Genomic DNA, 17,705 nt, shown 5'->3' on the forward strand with positions numbered 1-17,705 from the left:
CCAGTGGTGTCCTGGGATCTATTAGGAAAAGTGTGACCAGCAAGCTGAGAGAGGTTATCCATCCCCCTCTACTCTGCCCTGGTAAGGTTGCATCTGGAGAACTGCATTCAGTTTTGGGCTCCCCAGTTTAAAAAGGACAAGAAATTAGTGAAGGGAGTACAGTGGAGGTCTACGAAAATGATTAGGGGTCTGAAGCATCTTTCTTATGAGGAGAGACTGAGAGAGCTGAATCTATTTACAGAATCACAGAATGTTAGGGATTGGAAGGGACCTCAAGAGATCATCTAGTCCAATCCCCCTGCTGGAGCAGGAACACTTAGATAAGGCTACACAGGAAAGTGTCCAGGCGGATTTTGATGTCTCCAGTGCAGGAGACTCCACAACCCGCCCTGGGCAGCCTGTTCCAGTGTTCTGTCACCCTTACTGAAAAGAAGCTTCTTCTCAAATTTAAGTGGAACCTCTTGTGTTCCAGTTTGAATCCATTAGCCCTTGCCCTGTCATTGGTTGTCACCGAGAAGAGCCTGGCTCCATCCTCATGACACTCACCCTTTATATATATATATATATATATATATATTTGTATTATATGTATATATATATATATTATATGTATATATATATATATATATTTGTAAAGATTAATAAGGTCACCCCTCAGCCTCCTCCAAGCTAAAGAGACCCAGCTCCCTCAGCCTTTTCCTCATAAGGGAGATGCTCCACTCCCTTAATCATCTTTGTTGCCCTGTGCTAGTCTATCTCCAGCTGTTCTTTGTCCTTCTTGAACTGAAGGGCCCAGAACTGGACACAATATTCCAGATGTGGTCTCACCAGGGCAGAGTAGAGGGGAAGGAGAACCTCTCTCGAACTACTAACCACCCTCCTCCTGATACACCCCAGGATGCCGTTGGCCTTCCTGGCTACAAGGGCACAGTGTTGGCTCATGGTCATCTGTTGTCCACCAGGACACCTAGGTCCCTTTCTCCTACACTGCTCTCTAATACGTCATTCCCCAATTTATAGTGGAACCTGGGGTTGATCCTACCTAGATGCAATACTCTACACTTTCCCTTGTTGTATTTCATTAAATTTTTTCCCACCCAACTCTCCAGCCTGTCCCGGTCTCGCTGGATGGCAGCACAACATTCTGGCATGTCAGCCACTTCTCCCAGCTTGGTGTCATCAGCAAACTTGCTGATAGCACACTCTAATCCCTCATGCAAATAATTGATTAATATATTGAATAATACCAGCCCCAGTACTGGCCCTTGAGGCACTCCACTAGATACAGGCCTCCAACTAGACTTTGCCTTATTGACTGTGACTCTCTGGCTTCTTTCCTTCTGCCAGTTCGCAGTCCATAGCCTGGAGAAGGGAAGGCTGAGAGGAGATCTTATCAATGCCTATAAATATCTCAAGGGTGGGTGTCAAGAGGATGGGACCAGACTCTTGTCAGTGGTGCCCAACAACAGGATCAGGGACAACATGCACAGACTGAAGCGTAGGAGGTTCCATCTTAATGTGAGGAGAAGCTTTACTTTGATGGTGGCAGAGCACTGGAACAGGCCGCACAGAGAGGCTGTGTAGTCTCTTTCCCTAGAGACATTAAAAATCCTCCTGGACACATTCCTGTGTGATCTGCTCTGGGTGAACCTGCTTTAGCACATGAGCTGGACTAGATGATCTCCAGAGGTCACTTCCAACTCCTCATTCATACACTAGGTCAACTAACTGCTATATGTAGCCCAGCCAAGAGGAAAATAAAACTGATTTCCTTTTTTAAAACAATGTGGCCTTTTAATTGTAGGTTTTTCTATTTCACAGAATCCTCCCCTAGTCTCCATTGTGACAGTCAATGTGAAGTGACAAAACTTCTGCAAAGAATGAAATTTGAGTTTTATACATGTAACCACCAACATATCTCACCAAATAAATCTTCTTCCAGTTGAGTGGGTTACTGTCGTCTAATTAGAGAAGAATGAGGATGATCAGACTGCTGCCCAAGGTTAATTTAGAAACATGCATATTTATCAGGTATAGCCAGTGCAGATGACTGGATTAGTTTCTTTAGCTCTAGTTATTAATTAACTGACTTACCTTGATTACTGACTGATACTACATAATCCTTTCCTACTTCAGTGTCTCACAGGCATTGGAAAATAAATATTTGCTTATCTGCATGAATAAATGTTTCCCTTTTAAGAGCAGAATATCTTGCAGCCATGTTGTTTATTCTAAAAAAACTTCAAAGAAAAATAGGTACCTGGAATGTCTATATTTAATACAGAAGCAAGCATATATTTACTTAAACATTACTTTAAAAGCTGTCTCTCCACCTGAAAACACAGGATGGCTTTTTTTGTTTGTTTGTTTTTTGAGGAATATTAACAATTTTCACTCTTCTGGAAAATTTACATATTCAAATCACAGTATCACAGTATGTTAGGGATTGGAAGGGACCTCAAAAGATCATCTAGTCCAATCCCCCTGCTGGAGCAGGAACGCCTAGGTGAGGTCGCACAGGAACATGTCCAGGCGGGTTTTGAATGTCTCCAGAGAAGGAGACTCCACAACCCCCTGGGCAACCTGTTCCAGTGCTCTGTCACCCTCACTGAGAAGAAGTTTTTTCTCAACTTTAAGTGGAACCTTTTGTGTTCCAGCTTGATCCCATTACCCCTTGTCCTATCATTGTTTGCCACTGAGAAGAGCCTGGCTCCACCCTCGTGGCACTCACCCAAGTATCAAACACTCAAACAAGTATCAGTGTTTAATATTCTAAATGAAAAAAAAACACATACTTTATTCTGCATTTTCATCTGAGCTTTCTATATACTTTTATTGACAAATAAATTAGAACCCATTTGTCAGTTAATTTACATATATTATCATTACACATTATTCTCAATAATACTAAAGCTCCCTGCTTTCCTTGCTTATTCATTATGTTTGTTCAAACTAACAGTTGCATGTAAGCAGATAGGTTTAAAATTTTGGCTTAGATATACATGCTTGATTGCAGATACATTTTTTTGTAGTAACAAACAAAAGAATTAAACCTAAAAAAAAAAAAAATCAACATTTACATAGCTTAAACTGTTTCTCCTTCTTTCTAAAATCTCCTTCATTAAACTAGGCTTCTAAAAATTGGCAGCAAAATTAGTTTGACAGAAGATGAATTACGTGGTTTTACGGTCCACTCTATTTAACTAATTCCTTAAATACCTTGGAAACTAGGATTCTCTGGCAGCTGATTTTCATAAGGTTATTGTAATTAACTACTGTTCTTCATTTCTTATGTTTTATTTATCATTACATTACACTAGTACTTCTTAAAGGGAAGCTTGGAAAAATTACATCCAGCACTTATTATTCAATGGACATTGTAAAGTTATTTTATGAATTCCAAATATATGTACAAAAGGTCAGACATTCAAAACAATGCTTGTTGTGTACCCACAACAAGCGTGTATCTATGTGTCTATTTTTAATTGTTTTCTAAGATTTCTAGAATTATTAAACTTTGTAGTTCATTCTAGTAACATTTTTCAACTTTCTCTGATATGAAGAGAAGAACAGATTCAAGTTGGGATTTTAACTTAATCACATTTTCCAAAAACTGTGGGGTTTTGTAGGAAAAATAAACCCACTATCTCCAAGAAGTATACACTGATAAACAAATCTCTATTCAGCTACTGCCAAATCCACTAGGTGCAAGCTAGTTTTTATCTTCTTGGCTTTTTGACTTGATAGTTCTTGGTGTTCAAAGACACCCTTCCATGGAGGAAGAGTAATGTGTTCATGCAGAAAAGCATCTGTCGTGTAAGATTTAGATGTTAAGGTATACTCAGACCTATATGCCTATACTTTTACTTCCTCATGAATATTCTAGCTACTAGATTTTTACACACACACAAAAGTAACCCTTCAACCCCTCCAAAATAGTTTGTTGTATGCTTCAATCTCAAGTAGTATTTCTTCCACATAGCATATTCAAATATTTCACAGTATCTAGTATTCCTGTCTTGCTGCCTTAAGTCATGCCCTGCTGAACATGCAAGCACAGTAAATCCTGTTCACATAGTCCAGATGCAAACAGAAAAATACGTCTTCCTAACAAGTTATTTGAATCTTTTTTGGTGATCTTTTAAGAAATCTGTCTCTCTCCATTGGTTGTATTGGGAGGAAAGCTCGGAATGGTAAAGCATTAGGCATACATTTGAAAAAACAGGCCGTGGAAGCTTGGAAAGCAAAAATTTATTATTCAGAAGATATTTCAGTCACAATAAAATACAATACTTTATATTTTCTTCAGAAATCCCTCAATTGCCTTTTCAAGTCTAGTCTTAAGAACTAACTTTTCAGAGTCTGTAGCATTTGAGTAGCATTTTATATATTCAAAGCAGAATCCTACTTGATTTCATTTCTACTGCTAATTACTCAGGTTTATGTGATTCTACAAAATACATGTCATATTCTGGGCAGAAAGAAAATGATAAATGTTTTGTAAGAAGTCAACATATGACAACGTTAAATAAATCATGCTGCTTAATGGTTAAACTGAACATTGCTATGGAATTATTAAACACAGATAAACACATTCTCATTTATAGTAATGTTCAGAGTCATTACCTGCAAGAACACTCTATGCCTTCTGCAATTGCCTGACTCATTCGTTACACCAATTCAAACCTTGAAACTGATTAAATAGTGGCCCTTCATATGGTTACTTCACACATAAGTTAATCTTTATCACTTGATCAAAACAAAAAAACATGATGCCCTCTCCCAGTCACAGTAACATGTAAGATCACAGTTGAAGATGTTACAAACACATGATCACCTTAATTCTGGCATCGACTAACTTTCTAGTGTTAGATATTTCAGCCTTTTTTTTAATGTAAATGCAACATCAGTTTATTACGTATAATACTAATAAATAATATTATCTAATAATAAATATAATTTTTATTATTTTAAAGAAAAAATTTTCCCTCTCTACACACTTGATCTTGCCTCTCATGTCATTTCAGTCTTCACAAATTTAAACACAAAGTTATGTAAACTCAATAAAGTAACTGTTTACATTGCACAGTACCACAAATACAGCCACTCCAGAGGGCTATGGCTTTTTTTGTTTTTCACTACTGATTTTACAGATTTTATTTATAAATATCTAAGGGAATTATTGAGTAGTTTTAGAGTAAAAGCGTCAGTCTTGTCTTCTTGTTTTACGGTGTAAATGTAATGAAGTTGAATACTTCACCTACTCAAAGATATTGTGCAAGCATAACATTGCATGATAGATGTGAACAACATAAGAAAAATAACAGTTATACCTTGTATGAATGCTCATTTAAGAAAGGTTTCTGAAGTAGGCAGTGAAGAAATCTATTCAGAACCACCCTTAGATACTGAAAGTCCAAGAGCAGGTGGCACATCCTGTTCATATGTCCATGACAATGAATTAATCTCATTCTGTAATATCATTTAGCTAGTCATAATTTAAATGTAAAATTAGTAGGGATAAATTTATTTTAAATGAAAGTGTTACGCTTTAAGAAGAGATAAATGGATGACTACAAATGCAGCATCACCTATGCCACCTTTTCCATGTGTTTTAATACCTTTAGTACTTTTACTACCTTAGTGGAATACCAACAAAGTTAGGTCTTTGCTTTCCAATACACAGTAACTCTCTCAATGTCTTCATGCCACTCTTTATATCGTAAGTACCAAACATTTAAAGTCCTGTCATCCTCAGTTTCTGTCGGAGGCCCTTTCCTAACATGAGAAAGATACACATTCAACTTCTGACAATTAATTTCAGATTCTACAAGAATTCTTCTTTAGTGATTAGATGCCATCCTGGCTTTGCATCTTCATTGTATCTCTGCTTCTCTTCTGCTATCTCATTCAATTATCTGTCACCTCCAAAATATGAAAACAATGTTTTTACTGAAGACTTAATTCTCTGCCACAGATGCATTATTTTGAAGCAAATTTATCATATTGAAGAACAAGCCTCTTTCCAAGAACAGGCACATAAAACACAAGAAATAATCAAAAGGTACTTACGTATAACAAACAGAAAAAAGCAGTAACTGTAGACAACCCAAAATACAACTACTACTATTAATCTACAGTATTCCTGTAATAATGTCTGACACTGATCTCAGTTAGATGTGCATTTGATCTGCTCTATTAGAAACAAGCTTTTTTTGTCTACAAATATATCTTGTTTGGTTTCTTTTTTAATAAATATGAAAATATTAAATACCACAGATAGAAGTTAATGAATGTTAGGCTTCTAACAACTGGTTTGTGCCTTTTAAAAACATGCTTTTCAATTACTTAAATATGATAGTTGAAGATCTGGGAACATTATCAAGCATTCTATATTTCTAAACTGAAAATGCACAATAGAACAAAAAATATTAATGAAAGTTCCAGCTGCTTTGATCAAAATCTTCACATTCAAAATACCATAAACAGAAGCTTTGATTCTTACATATATGAAATTGACCTTCACAAGCCAGTTGTATTTGTTCTTTTAACATACCGGAGCATTTTTCAGAAATATAAATTAGATTGCCTAGAAATTAAACCTCATCTTTACCTACCTATCCTAAATGAAAATAGTCAAGAAAGTATTTTACCCTAATATACCTTAATCTTTTATCTTCTTCTATGACAAGAACATTTTCAATTCTGTATACTATTGCCAACAATGACAAAAATCATACTTTTTTTTTTTCTTGCAATTTGCAATAGTACTTAGTCTGACTATGACTTATCATGTAAACAACTGGCTGAGTAAAGTCATGATTTCAAAAGATCACACTGGTATGAAACAGCCACAGAACCAAAGATTCATTATGTAAAGAGTTCATAAAAATGAGACCTATAAAGCCTCTGACTAAATAATCAATATTGAATGATCAATGAAAAAGCTGTCAATATTTAAGGTATTAAAAATAATACATAGTAAGATTACATGCAGTCATCCACCCTAAAACTTTCCAGATATAAACCTGATCTGAGCTATTTCAAATAGCTGTGAAAATGTTAATGCAGATATAAAGAAACAAAACAATTATACAGAAAAGTAGGATTTACCTCAAAGAACAGGTACTTCCTCAGACATTTCAGAAGTTCTTAGGGACATGGTTTAGTGCTAGAGTTAGGTTAGGTTATGGTTGGACTTAATGATCCTGAGTGTCTCTTCCGACCGAAATGATTCTATGATTTTATGATGGGCCTGCAGGAACCCCTTTTCCCAGCTCCTAGTGGTGTGAATTGTCCTCCAGGTCATATGACAGAGGAGTGGACATGTAGTTCAAGATCATCTCTCCTTCCTCATAATTCATATACATATGGATTTTAGTATGGTCTTTAATCACTAAACCACCACAGCTATAGTATGTAATTGTGTACATAAGACTAGAAATTAAGATTTCTTGTTGCAATCATAAGTAAGAATGTTTCCGTTGCTCTTAAATATCATGGTATGAAATTGTTCTGTGAGCAATCCCAGGACTTTTTGATTTACTTTTAAACAAAAGACAAACAGTACATATCAATATTCTAAATACTGATCTTTTCTTACCAAGAGAAATAAAATAAATCATAGGCAGTTCATAACAATATTTGAGATTGTTAGATATGTCTTTCAGATGGAGATGTTTTGAAGCCTGGATTCAAATATTTCCAAGGATTAAACAACATACTAATATGAAACATAGCAAAATTTTTTAGTGATCCATAAATTATTTCTTCTAGTGGGAACAAGGTTTTTACACTCAGTCATAAATGTGATTTCCCATCACATGGCTTTTTGTTTTTCTGTAAACTATTGTTGCTTGCTACCAAAAATTTAAAATTAACTATAGCTGGTGAAGCTAAGATAAATCATTATTCGTCATCTCTGTCATAGCAATATTGCATCTGCATACGTTAATTACATCCTGTTCTTAATATCCACCATGAAATGCCAAATAGCTTAGCATATTAGCCTGGATAATCTTTGCATGTGTTCATAAAATAATGAAGCCAATGAATTGGTTCACTTCCCACATCCATTAGAGAGGCTCAAGGTCATTTTAAATCATTATTTCAACCAAATGCACGTCATGCCTAATGCACATAGGACTAGGCCATAAAAAATATTTGGGGCATAAAGGTACAATCACAAAAATATCAGCTTTATTCACTGAACAGATTTTGGAAAACCGATCCTCTATGATACTGAAAGCCTCTGCTCAGCTTTTATCTCACTCCAAAATAATCAGTTATTGACTTTCAGGGTCTATGGATGCTCATATTTCCTAGTTTTGCACATTCCCAGGAAAGCAAGTTTTGACAGTCTGAGCAATTAATCAGCCAGTTCATGCTGAAGCCTGACCAGACTCAGAACATCAGTGTTCCTCAACAAAGATTTCCTATGGGTCGTGATGTGCCAGGCATTTTCAAAAAATGCTTAAAGCCATTCCAAATGGTTGCCCTTCCAATGTAATTGGGCCATGGCCTTCATTTTCTTTTGAATTCAGAATGGAGAATTTATTTTTGACCACATTTTATTTAAAAGGCTACACTTTAAAACAAGGCCCATAACTCCTTCCTCTACATGGGCCATCCATGTGCCTTAATTTATGCCAAGTTATTCAGAATGGGTATAGAAATGGTACTCTATCCTCCTCTGTTGAGATTGTACTATCCAGTGAAAATATTCATATTAATTGCAACAAGAATTTTGAGGACTTTGGACCCCCGTATCAGTTTCACTCTCATGCTATCCACGTTATTTATCTAATCATTATCTTTGTGGAAGTGATCAAGTATTACTGACACAAATTATCATAGAAGAAAAAAAGCTTTTCTATGTTCCTTGAATTATATTCTTTACAAGACCAATTCTATACATTGTAAAGCATGTCCCTTGAGTCCAGAGAGCCATCTGGAGTGTTGAAAGTTCTCTCTGCCTCTCCTCCGACCTACTTAGCTCTAAATATGAGCAAAATGAGAATACTCATTAGTACTATTTTTCTTTTCCATATTGTGAGATACTTCACTTACCTTATAAAGCTGTATGGCTAAATATGGCTCAAAAGAATTTAACAGAAGAATCTGGATTCTAAATTGATATCAAAAATGTAAAAGTTTAGAGAGAATGATAAATAGCCTTTTTTTTTTTTTTTTACTTCATACCTAAAGCATCAAATTATAACAAGTATAAAGGGCTTTCAGATTCTCATTTACTTTTTTTTTTCTTAAAAATAAATTAAAAAATGAAAAAAAAACCCACAAAACAACACATACTGAGGTGTGCTGTATAATACATTTCACTGTAGCCCTATCAGTTTCAATGGAGTTTCAAAAAATGTAACTGCCAAAGCAGAGGAATCTCATTTATCTGCTAAGCAAATTTTTTTATGTAGGTAAGATGGGTGGTCAGGAGGCAAAATTAAGCTCTCAAACTGTTTCTGGCAGCTCCATGTAATTCAAAGCTAATCAGTTGATATTGCCTTTCTCAAGGCTATATAAATGTTCTGCTTTTCTTGAGACAAATCCTGCAAAAGTGGAAAGCATTGATTATGTATATACAAATCTCCATCAACTCTGAACTGGAGGAAAAGCCATATAAGAAAAACATGTGAAAACTGCAAAGCTAGGGCATTTTTATGGAGCCTGCTTTGTGACATCACCTCCTAAAGAAGCATGCAGTTTGCCATCTTTGAAATAAGGTCTTGATCATGCAGGAAAAAGAGTGGTCTGGTTAGAATCAGTGACAGATATGCCCTACCCCCTTCATTATGAAATATTTTTTCTTTTCCTTTTATAAATATGTCAGTCTTTCTAAGCAAAACACTCTCTCTTTAGTGAATGTTAAAATAGATAACACCGGAAGATTTTTAAGTAGATTATAAGTGGCATGAATAGACACAACTGTTGCATCATTGATAAAGAAATTCTTTATCTTTCATTACCTATGAAAAAGATCTTCCAAAGAAGGAAACTGTTCTCCTTTTATACACAACAACCTTCCTTACCAACTCCTCTCTAAAAAACAGGATTCATATCTCATTTTAAGATGAGGAAAATATTTTTGAGTTCCATTGCACAAAGTCTACAAGTTTGAATGCATTTCCAAAAGTTTGCTAGAGCCAGATTTCCAGGTTGCCGCCATGAAAGTTTGGTGTTCAGTGCTATGATAGTTTTGGTGGATAATGAAAGTATTGAAGTTCTTCACATTCTTTTAGTATTGGTTACTCTTTATAGCTGACAATTTATATTATATATATTTATATTTTTTTTATTTTTTTTTCTGTTTTGCTGGTACTTCACCATCCACTTTCCAATAGAAATTTAAGTACACAACAAATCCATATTCTACTGGAATTAAATATATTCAAACTCAACACGGATTTAACAGGTTTTTTGTCTTCAAATTATGAAAAACAATTGAAAATAACATGATAATGAGAAGACTTTAACTTATAAAGCAAATGCTAATTTTACAATTTGGCGGTTTTGTGTTGTTTATTAATATCTGGCTAGATGGAGAGGTTTTGTGCTTAATCTTACAGAATATATGAAAATAATATTTTTTCTTCTGAAGTGGCTATCAATTGCTGATCAGAATTAATATCAAATCAGTAAAATAAAAATTGAATCTCTTCTTGGAGTTCAAATGCTTATGCTTGAGACAGTCAGTCAGTGGTAACTTAACTAAAGTTAGAAGAATCCTGAAATAAGTGGAGCTCTTCATATACATAAAAGTTTAATGTTTGGATATTTGGTGCACTTCAAGGCTGAATTTTTTGAGAGATCACATTCCTAACAGATTAAATGATGTAATGTTTTATATACAAAATATTTCATCTATGTGGTTTAAAAGTCATTAATAAGAACGAGAAACAAACATATAGTGACATCCAGAGTATAGTTAACACTGTATTTAAATACATATATATTCTTGAATTGGCAAATTTACAGCAGAGTATAGGGATATATACTCTGCTGTAAATTTGCCAATTCAAGAATATGGGTCGGCACAGAGGACATTACTATTAACCTCTATTTGTAAAAATAACTCATAGCACTATTTAGCTAATGTTATTAAAAACTTGAAACAATGTTTATCCTGAGTTATTAAATATGTTAATTTTTATTAAATGTACTATTGAAAAAGGCTTTGTCCTGAAAGAGAAGTCTATTAGAATTGCTGCTTCTAATTTTGTATCTCTTTCTTCCATGTGACAAAGGAAGGATAATAAAAACAGCAACTATAATAAATGAAAAACTGCTCTTACCATGACAACTGGGCAGGGCTCTGTTCCATCCAGGTCTTCCATCATCTCCCATGATGCATGTTAGCGTAGAATACCCTTGAAGAACATAGCCTGCATCGCAGTAATATGTGACAGTTGACCCCAGTTTATAATCCATTCCGAGTCTTGTTCCATTCATTATATTTCCAGGATCAAAGCAAGACTCACGAAGCTTTGCTACAGAGGAAACAAATGCAAACAGAATTCTGAAAATAATTTAAAACATTATATTTTAGGTCTTCTTTGAGCACCCTGTAGACACACGAAGTTTTAAATCAAATGTTCTCTCTCCTTTATTTTAAAGACTGTACAAATTGCTATATAATGACCAAAACCATGTCTCCTATATTACTCCTAGATAATTCCTATGGAGGTACATTATGAGAACTATTTTTCCAGACTTCATTATAACCAATGACATTGTTATGTAGTTAGATGAAATTAGATCACTGAACACTGCCCTAGTAGATTAGACAGATCCTAGTTTTAAAATCCGTGGTCTGAAAACTGGTAAGTGGGGGAAATCATCATAAGTAGTTTGTTACAAAATAAGCAGTATGCAAACAAGAATTTCTTCAGAATTAATACCTGTGCATATGACGTATAAGATGTACTGGTTTTTTTCTTTCTCTTTTTTTTTTTTTGTTTCTTTGTTTTTCCCTTACTGGAGGACAAAATGTGAAATTATTCCTTAAATTTTTGTCCTTTTGTGCTATTTAGAGTAATTTGTTTCAAAATATTAAAATACATTCAAACATATGCATATGCTCATATCTTTCCTTTCCACATCCTTCTATAACGTGAATATCAGTGTGTTTAATATCCAAGACATAACACACTGCACAAAAATAACCCCTCAGCACATCTGATTAACAACATTACTATGAAGAAGGGGAAAACAGGTAAAGATATTAGAAAAAAATTTGTGATGTTTTTCCATTAAGGAAAAAAACTGTAAAATGTATTAGGGAATGGTAGAAATTGGAATGAAACAGATGATTTTGTGCTATGCAGGATGGAGTTTGGAGTAATTTATTTTATCAAACAGAAGACAGAAATTTCTGATTTTCTTCTTTACCATTTAATGGTATTGTGAAGAAGATCAATAGAGAACACTTAAACGGTTTCTGCAAGACCAGTGCCAACTTTCTAATATATCAAAGAGGTGTTTTTTTCTAGGCATATTTGCACTGTGGAAGTTTCTGCTACAGGTAGGTATGGTTTCCAAAAGACTATATGAGCTTTGAAATTCCTGGATGGCCATTTAAAATCTCTAAATACAGAGACACTTCATCCAATTCTGGCAGTCTCTAAGATGAAGTTTCTGAAAATTTACAGATAACAAGGAGAAATTATTATATATCTGACATTTATATAATTTAGTCACATATCAGCTGTTGGTTACTACTACAGACAAGAAACTGAGCGGACAAGCTTATAATTGTTGCTTTGATCCCCTAAAGCTGTTTTTATGTTGTAGTATTTCTGAGAGGAGAAAAAGACTTATATTACAAAACCATTAATGTACATTTACGTTTGAAGATGGAAACACAAAATGTTTTTTTTTTTCAAATTTCAGCTTCACATCTTCCACAAGAATGTGAAGATCTCCTAAAGTGATTAACAACGTATAAGGATTTGCTAATCTACAGAGAGTGCTTCTTATATGAAAACCAGTACAATAACAAGTAATAATTACATCACATAATTATTAAGAACAGTGATTTGATAATCCGGTATCAGGTAGTTGTAGTGTGGTGCCTATTACAGCTGTCTCCTGTTCTGAGTGGTAAGGCTTCAAATTACAGTGGGACACCACAGAAAGAAAGGCCAAAACTGCTGCAACACTCTTATTCAAAAATTTGGGTGGACAATCAAAAGTTAAAACATACAAGTCTGTGAGATGTCACATAGCTATTAATAATTACTATGTAAGCCACACTGTCACTTGAGAAATCTGGCAGACTTTAGGAAAAACTGAAAATTATTTCAAGTCAGAATTCTCACATCTAAAAAAAAAAAAAAAAAAAGGATAATTTAGGAGCATAACTAACATTTTTACAATAAATAAAACATTTTTTCTTCTTACTGAACTGGTATAGATTTGAACTGATAGACAGCTGATATTGTGAGATCACCATTCTTACGATAAGAAATTCATGTTTCATAATTCTAGTAGGTTTCAGATGTTTTGATAAAGTAGAGATTAGTATTACATGAGAAATTAAAGAGAGAGAAAGATAAAATAATCTATTGTGTCTGGTACATAAATAAAAAAACTGAGGGAAGACATGATTCGTCACAGCACATATTATCTCTAAGGAAAAATTACAGCCTTGTAATTTTCTTTTCCCCAAAAATACAGTTATGACAGACTCCTGAAACTGCTGACTAAACAGCCACAATGTCACTATAGAAATACAGTTTCCTAAAAACTATTCTGAAAAAAAAAAAAAAAGCCTGAAATACTTAGCACCTTCAAACTACCACTGCAAATCTGAAGTAGCTGCTAAGTGAACTTGTAAAGAAAGTCAGTACACTACACTACAATATATGAAGAATTATGTCAAATGTGGCAAAAAAGATTCACCAGGTCTAGCTGAGAACCTGTGAAAAAAAAGATCAAATAGGAATACTGTATTAGCAAATTTATAAAAATAAAACAGAAGTACTCCTAGGACCCAGGAATAAAAGTCCTTCACCAGCAATGTCATATTGTTCCATCTGAAGAACTCAAGACATTGATGGCCCCTATAGGACTTTCCCTTTCATTCCAAGAATATTAGTGTAATTAAGCTGTAAACACAAAAGGGTGAGTCTAGCAGAACATCACAGAAAATGTTGGAGAATGTGTGCAATACAATTTTAGCTGTATTATTTCGAAGGCTTTTTTCTGTAGTAGTATTTTAAAAATGATTTTCCGTAATAATTACTTATGGACTAAAAGCAATTGTTTCATTAGACAGCTAAGATTTGAGTTACAGTAACATTATATCATTGGCTGTGCATACTAGGTGCATTAGACTTTTTAAGATAAACAATTTTATTTACCTTTGTACTCTAGGTGGAATCCAGTAAAACTAACAGATCCATCACTCCGAAAAGCCAGATGCATGGTATTTGAACTGCTTTCTATCCTCTCTGGCAGCTTGCTATCTTGAAAGCTCCCAATCAGTGGGCTATTACCATCTGGCCCATCATAGATATAAAGAAAATCATAATTTGGTTCTATACTGAAACTGTAGAACAAAAAAGAGAAATATTAGATAGAATATGCTGTGCCTAACATTTGCATTCTTATTAGCTTGAATAAGTTTTATCATCATTGTTTATGTAAAAGGAGAAAACAAAACAAAACCAAACAACCAAACAAACTCCATTGTCAGAATAGTGGTTTCTAGTTTTTATTAGAAAACGACAGAAATATTATATTTATTGGTTCTCTGGTTAGAACGATTCTTTTGCCGCTAGCCAGAAAAAAAAAGAAAAAAAAAAAAGTTGACTTTTTTTTACATATAAAATATTAATAACAATATTGCTAAAGCTTTAGAGAATTAAACAGCATAGATCTACTGGAACCCTTTGCAGAAATGCTTTATGATAAAATACGGTCAGCTGCCAAATACAGTGTACACAGTTTCCAGTCAGACTGAACACTTTCACACAACCAGGGGATTATCTTTCAGGAAACCTAGGAGCAAAAAGCATTTTACCTCTAATCAGCTTAAATGAAAAGGTATGGTACTGAAACCTCCTATTTTCTTTTGAACCAATTTTACATATTTTTGAAAAATTAAATTAATTTAGTTATATATGTAATTATGTTAATTAATTACTTAATTTCAAACTCAATTTTATTTAAAGCCAAAGAGTTAACAAAATTTATTTATAAAATCATCTTTGTACCAAAAAAAAAAAAATAATTTAAAAAACTTTTAAAAACTGCTCCATCAGGGGGATTGGACTAGATGATCTTCTGAGGTCTGTTCCAATCACTAACATTCTGTGAATCTGTGAACGAAAAACCTATCCACTTGAATTATTTTTAATCTACTTGATAGTAGCTCTTGATTAAAATAAATAAAGGCATTGAAGACCTGATACAGCTCCTTCAGGGAAAATATCTTTTAACTTCTGAATTATTTCCAAAACATTTCCTTACAAAAGAAATGCAAAAGTCAAATGCCAGCTCAACAGCTTTGATTTTTAAAGTGCACTAGTTTGTGTCTGAATTTAAAAGCCTATCTAACAGTACTCAGAGGACTATCCATAGCTTGATCTATTCAGGAAGGGCTTTTCTCACTCTGGAACTATCTGTGTATTCTAAGTGAAACAAGCCTCAGTAAGTATGCAATTTGATATGACTAAGATGAAGCTTGTCAACTTCTGTGAAAAATCATAACAATTGTCCAGATTTTAAGAACAACTTCACAATATTTTGGATTTATAAACTGTTAATATACTGTACTGAGTCACGTTGTAAAATATTTGGTTTATTACAAGATGATGGATCTCTTCTATCTTCATGCACAATATGAAGAGCAAAATATTCTTAAATTTTGAGATCATATTTCAGGAAACAGAAAAATTATATGTGCTATGGCACAGTAGAAAGTTCCTTGGCAACCTAAAGCATTCTGAAATCACCAAGAAAATAGTTAACTTTTAAATTCTGTAAATATAACAGAGTGTTTCAAAGGAATTCTTCAAAACACATACTATATCACTGAGCACCAAGAATAAACAACTATATAAACTGCATCACTACACAAATCATCACATTATCACTGATCAGAATAATAAAGTCACTATTTTAGAACATCCAGCATAAGAAGGACTTAAATTTCATGGGACTTTACAAGTGCTACCTTTAACTTTTCTGTGACATCATCATATGCTCTGGTTGGAATGCATATTTTTCACAAATAATACATATATTAATTTACTTTATGGGTTACATACAATGCAGACAGCAGAAATTCCTCTGTAGATTCTATTTAGATCAATTTCATTTTGAGTTGTGATAAAGGAAAATGCTAAAACTATTCCATTTTAAAAACAGAACAAAAGGAAGTATGTTGTTGAAGCATCCTGAAATGATATGAATTAATAAAGCTACATTTAAATAATACTTTTGAAATTCTGGTTAAATTGCACGTGAGTGTCTCAAACAAAATATGACTAATCAATAGGCTTCATCACTAAAGACCATCCTCTTGGACTGCAAAGAATTCAGTGAGTTACTCCATGCTGCCTTCTCACGAAGAGAATCTTGGCAAATTGAGCTGCAACTACTTCCACATTAGCAGATGTAAACTGAGGGTGCTCTTAACTGAATCAGAGCAATGAGGTCCCAAGCTCCACCTCTAATGTCTTTGCTGTGACTACTAACAAAGATAAGAATTACTAATCACTTTGACAGTTATGTTAAGTATATATATGCTACCCTACAAAGCTCTGAACAACTGCCAATAATAGTTACAAACAGGACTTTAAAAATTATGAGTAAGTAGCAGTTTACCTGATAAATGCTAGTGATATAACATAATCATTATTAACAGTGATAGTCCAGTCACAGTCTCTGCTGTGGGGATAAGGATGAGGGAAGTTTGGTGAAAGTATAAAACCTGATGAGCCAGTCAAGTTTCCTCCACAGGGAGCTGTGAATAAAAAGAAATTGGAATTGAGGAGAGAAGGTAAGAGAAAATGAAGCAAGTACCAGCAATCTGTTCACTGACATTTTATGTCCTCGAAAGGTTAAACAAGAAAAAAGTGAAGTATTTACAAAGCTTTAACAGAAATACAAAATGTATTCACATTTCTCCTTAGACAAATGCTAATACTACTAAGTGAAGCACTCGTTTTTGTTCTACATGTCCTTTTATTTGCCTGCATAATGTTATGTCAAGGTTTTTCTGCAAATACTGTGAACTTGAGAAATGCTCTAGCTGCAGACACAAAAAACACCCCTTGACTGGATAGGCTCTTCATTTTCTACTGCTTACTAAAGGCATTCTAAAAGAAGCTTCTTAGGTTATGAAATACGATCTGCTTACACTGATCATGCAACTACCTGCATTTTCAGCAGATAGCACTGATGAGTAATTCAGATCAAGACTGATATAACATAAATTAAATTCAACAAAAAACATAATAGTAGTTGCAGCTTTCAAACTCAGAGATAAAAAAAATATCTTTCAAGTACACGCAGAATAAAACAAACACAGTTCTCTGTGTGATTTTGAGGTTCTTAGATGCTGTGTGTTTGTGCTCCAGGAATCTAAATACTTAATAAAAGGAACAAAAGTATCGCTACCCTCATAAAGTTCTGTAGTTCAGAATTCTTTAACTGAGATATCAAATAAGAACAAGAGAATAAGC

General features: G+C 34.0%; 1 protein-coding gene across 6 annotated transcripts in view; it reads right to left on the minus strand.

The window, feature by feature from the left end:
* Positions 1-17,705, minus strand: part of CSMD3 (CUB and Sushi multiple domains 3) — a 631,749-nt gene that overhangs the window by 154,522 nt on the left and 459,522 nt on the right. For all 6 annotated transcript variants that reach the window (XM_065054280.1, XM_065054281.1, XM_065054284.1 and 3 more), the window contains 3 exons: positions 16,846-16,984; positions 14,376-14,563; positions 11,307-11,501 (listed from right to left, as the gene is read on the minus strand). In XM_065054280.1, the coding sequence (XP_064910352.1) occupies positions 11,307-11,501; positions 14,376-14,563; positions 16,846-16,984 (522 nt within the window). The remainder of the gene's footprint in view (positions 1-11,306; positions 11,502-14,375; positions 14,564-16,845; positions 16,985-17,705) is intronic.

Source organism: Columba livia, chromosome 2 (assembly GCF_036013475.1).
Source record: "Columba livia isolate bColLiv1 breed racing homer chromosome 2, bColLiv1.pat.W.v2, whole genome shotgun sequence".
NCBI classification, from domain to species: domain Eukaryota; kingdom Metazoa; phylum Chordata; class Aves; order Columbiformes; family Columbidae; genus Columba; species Columba livia.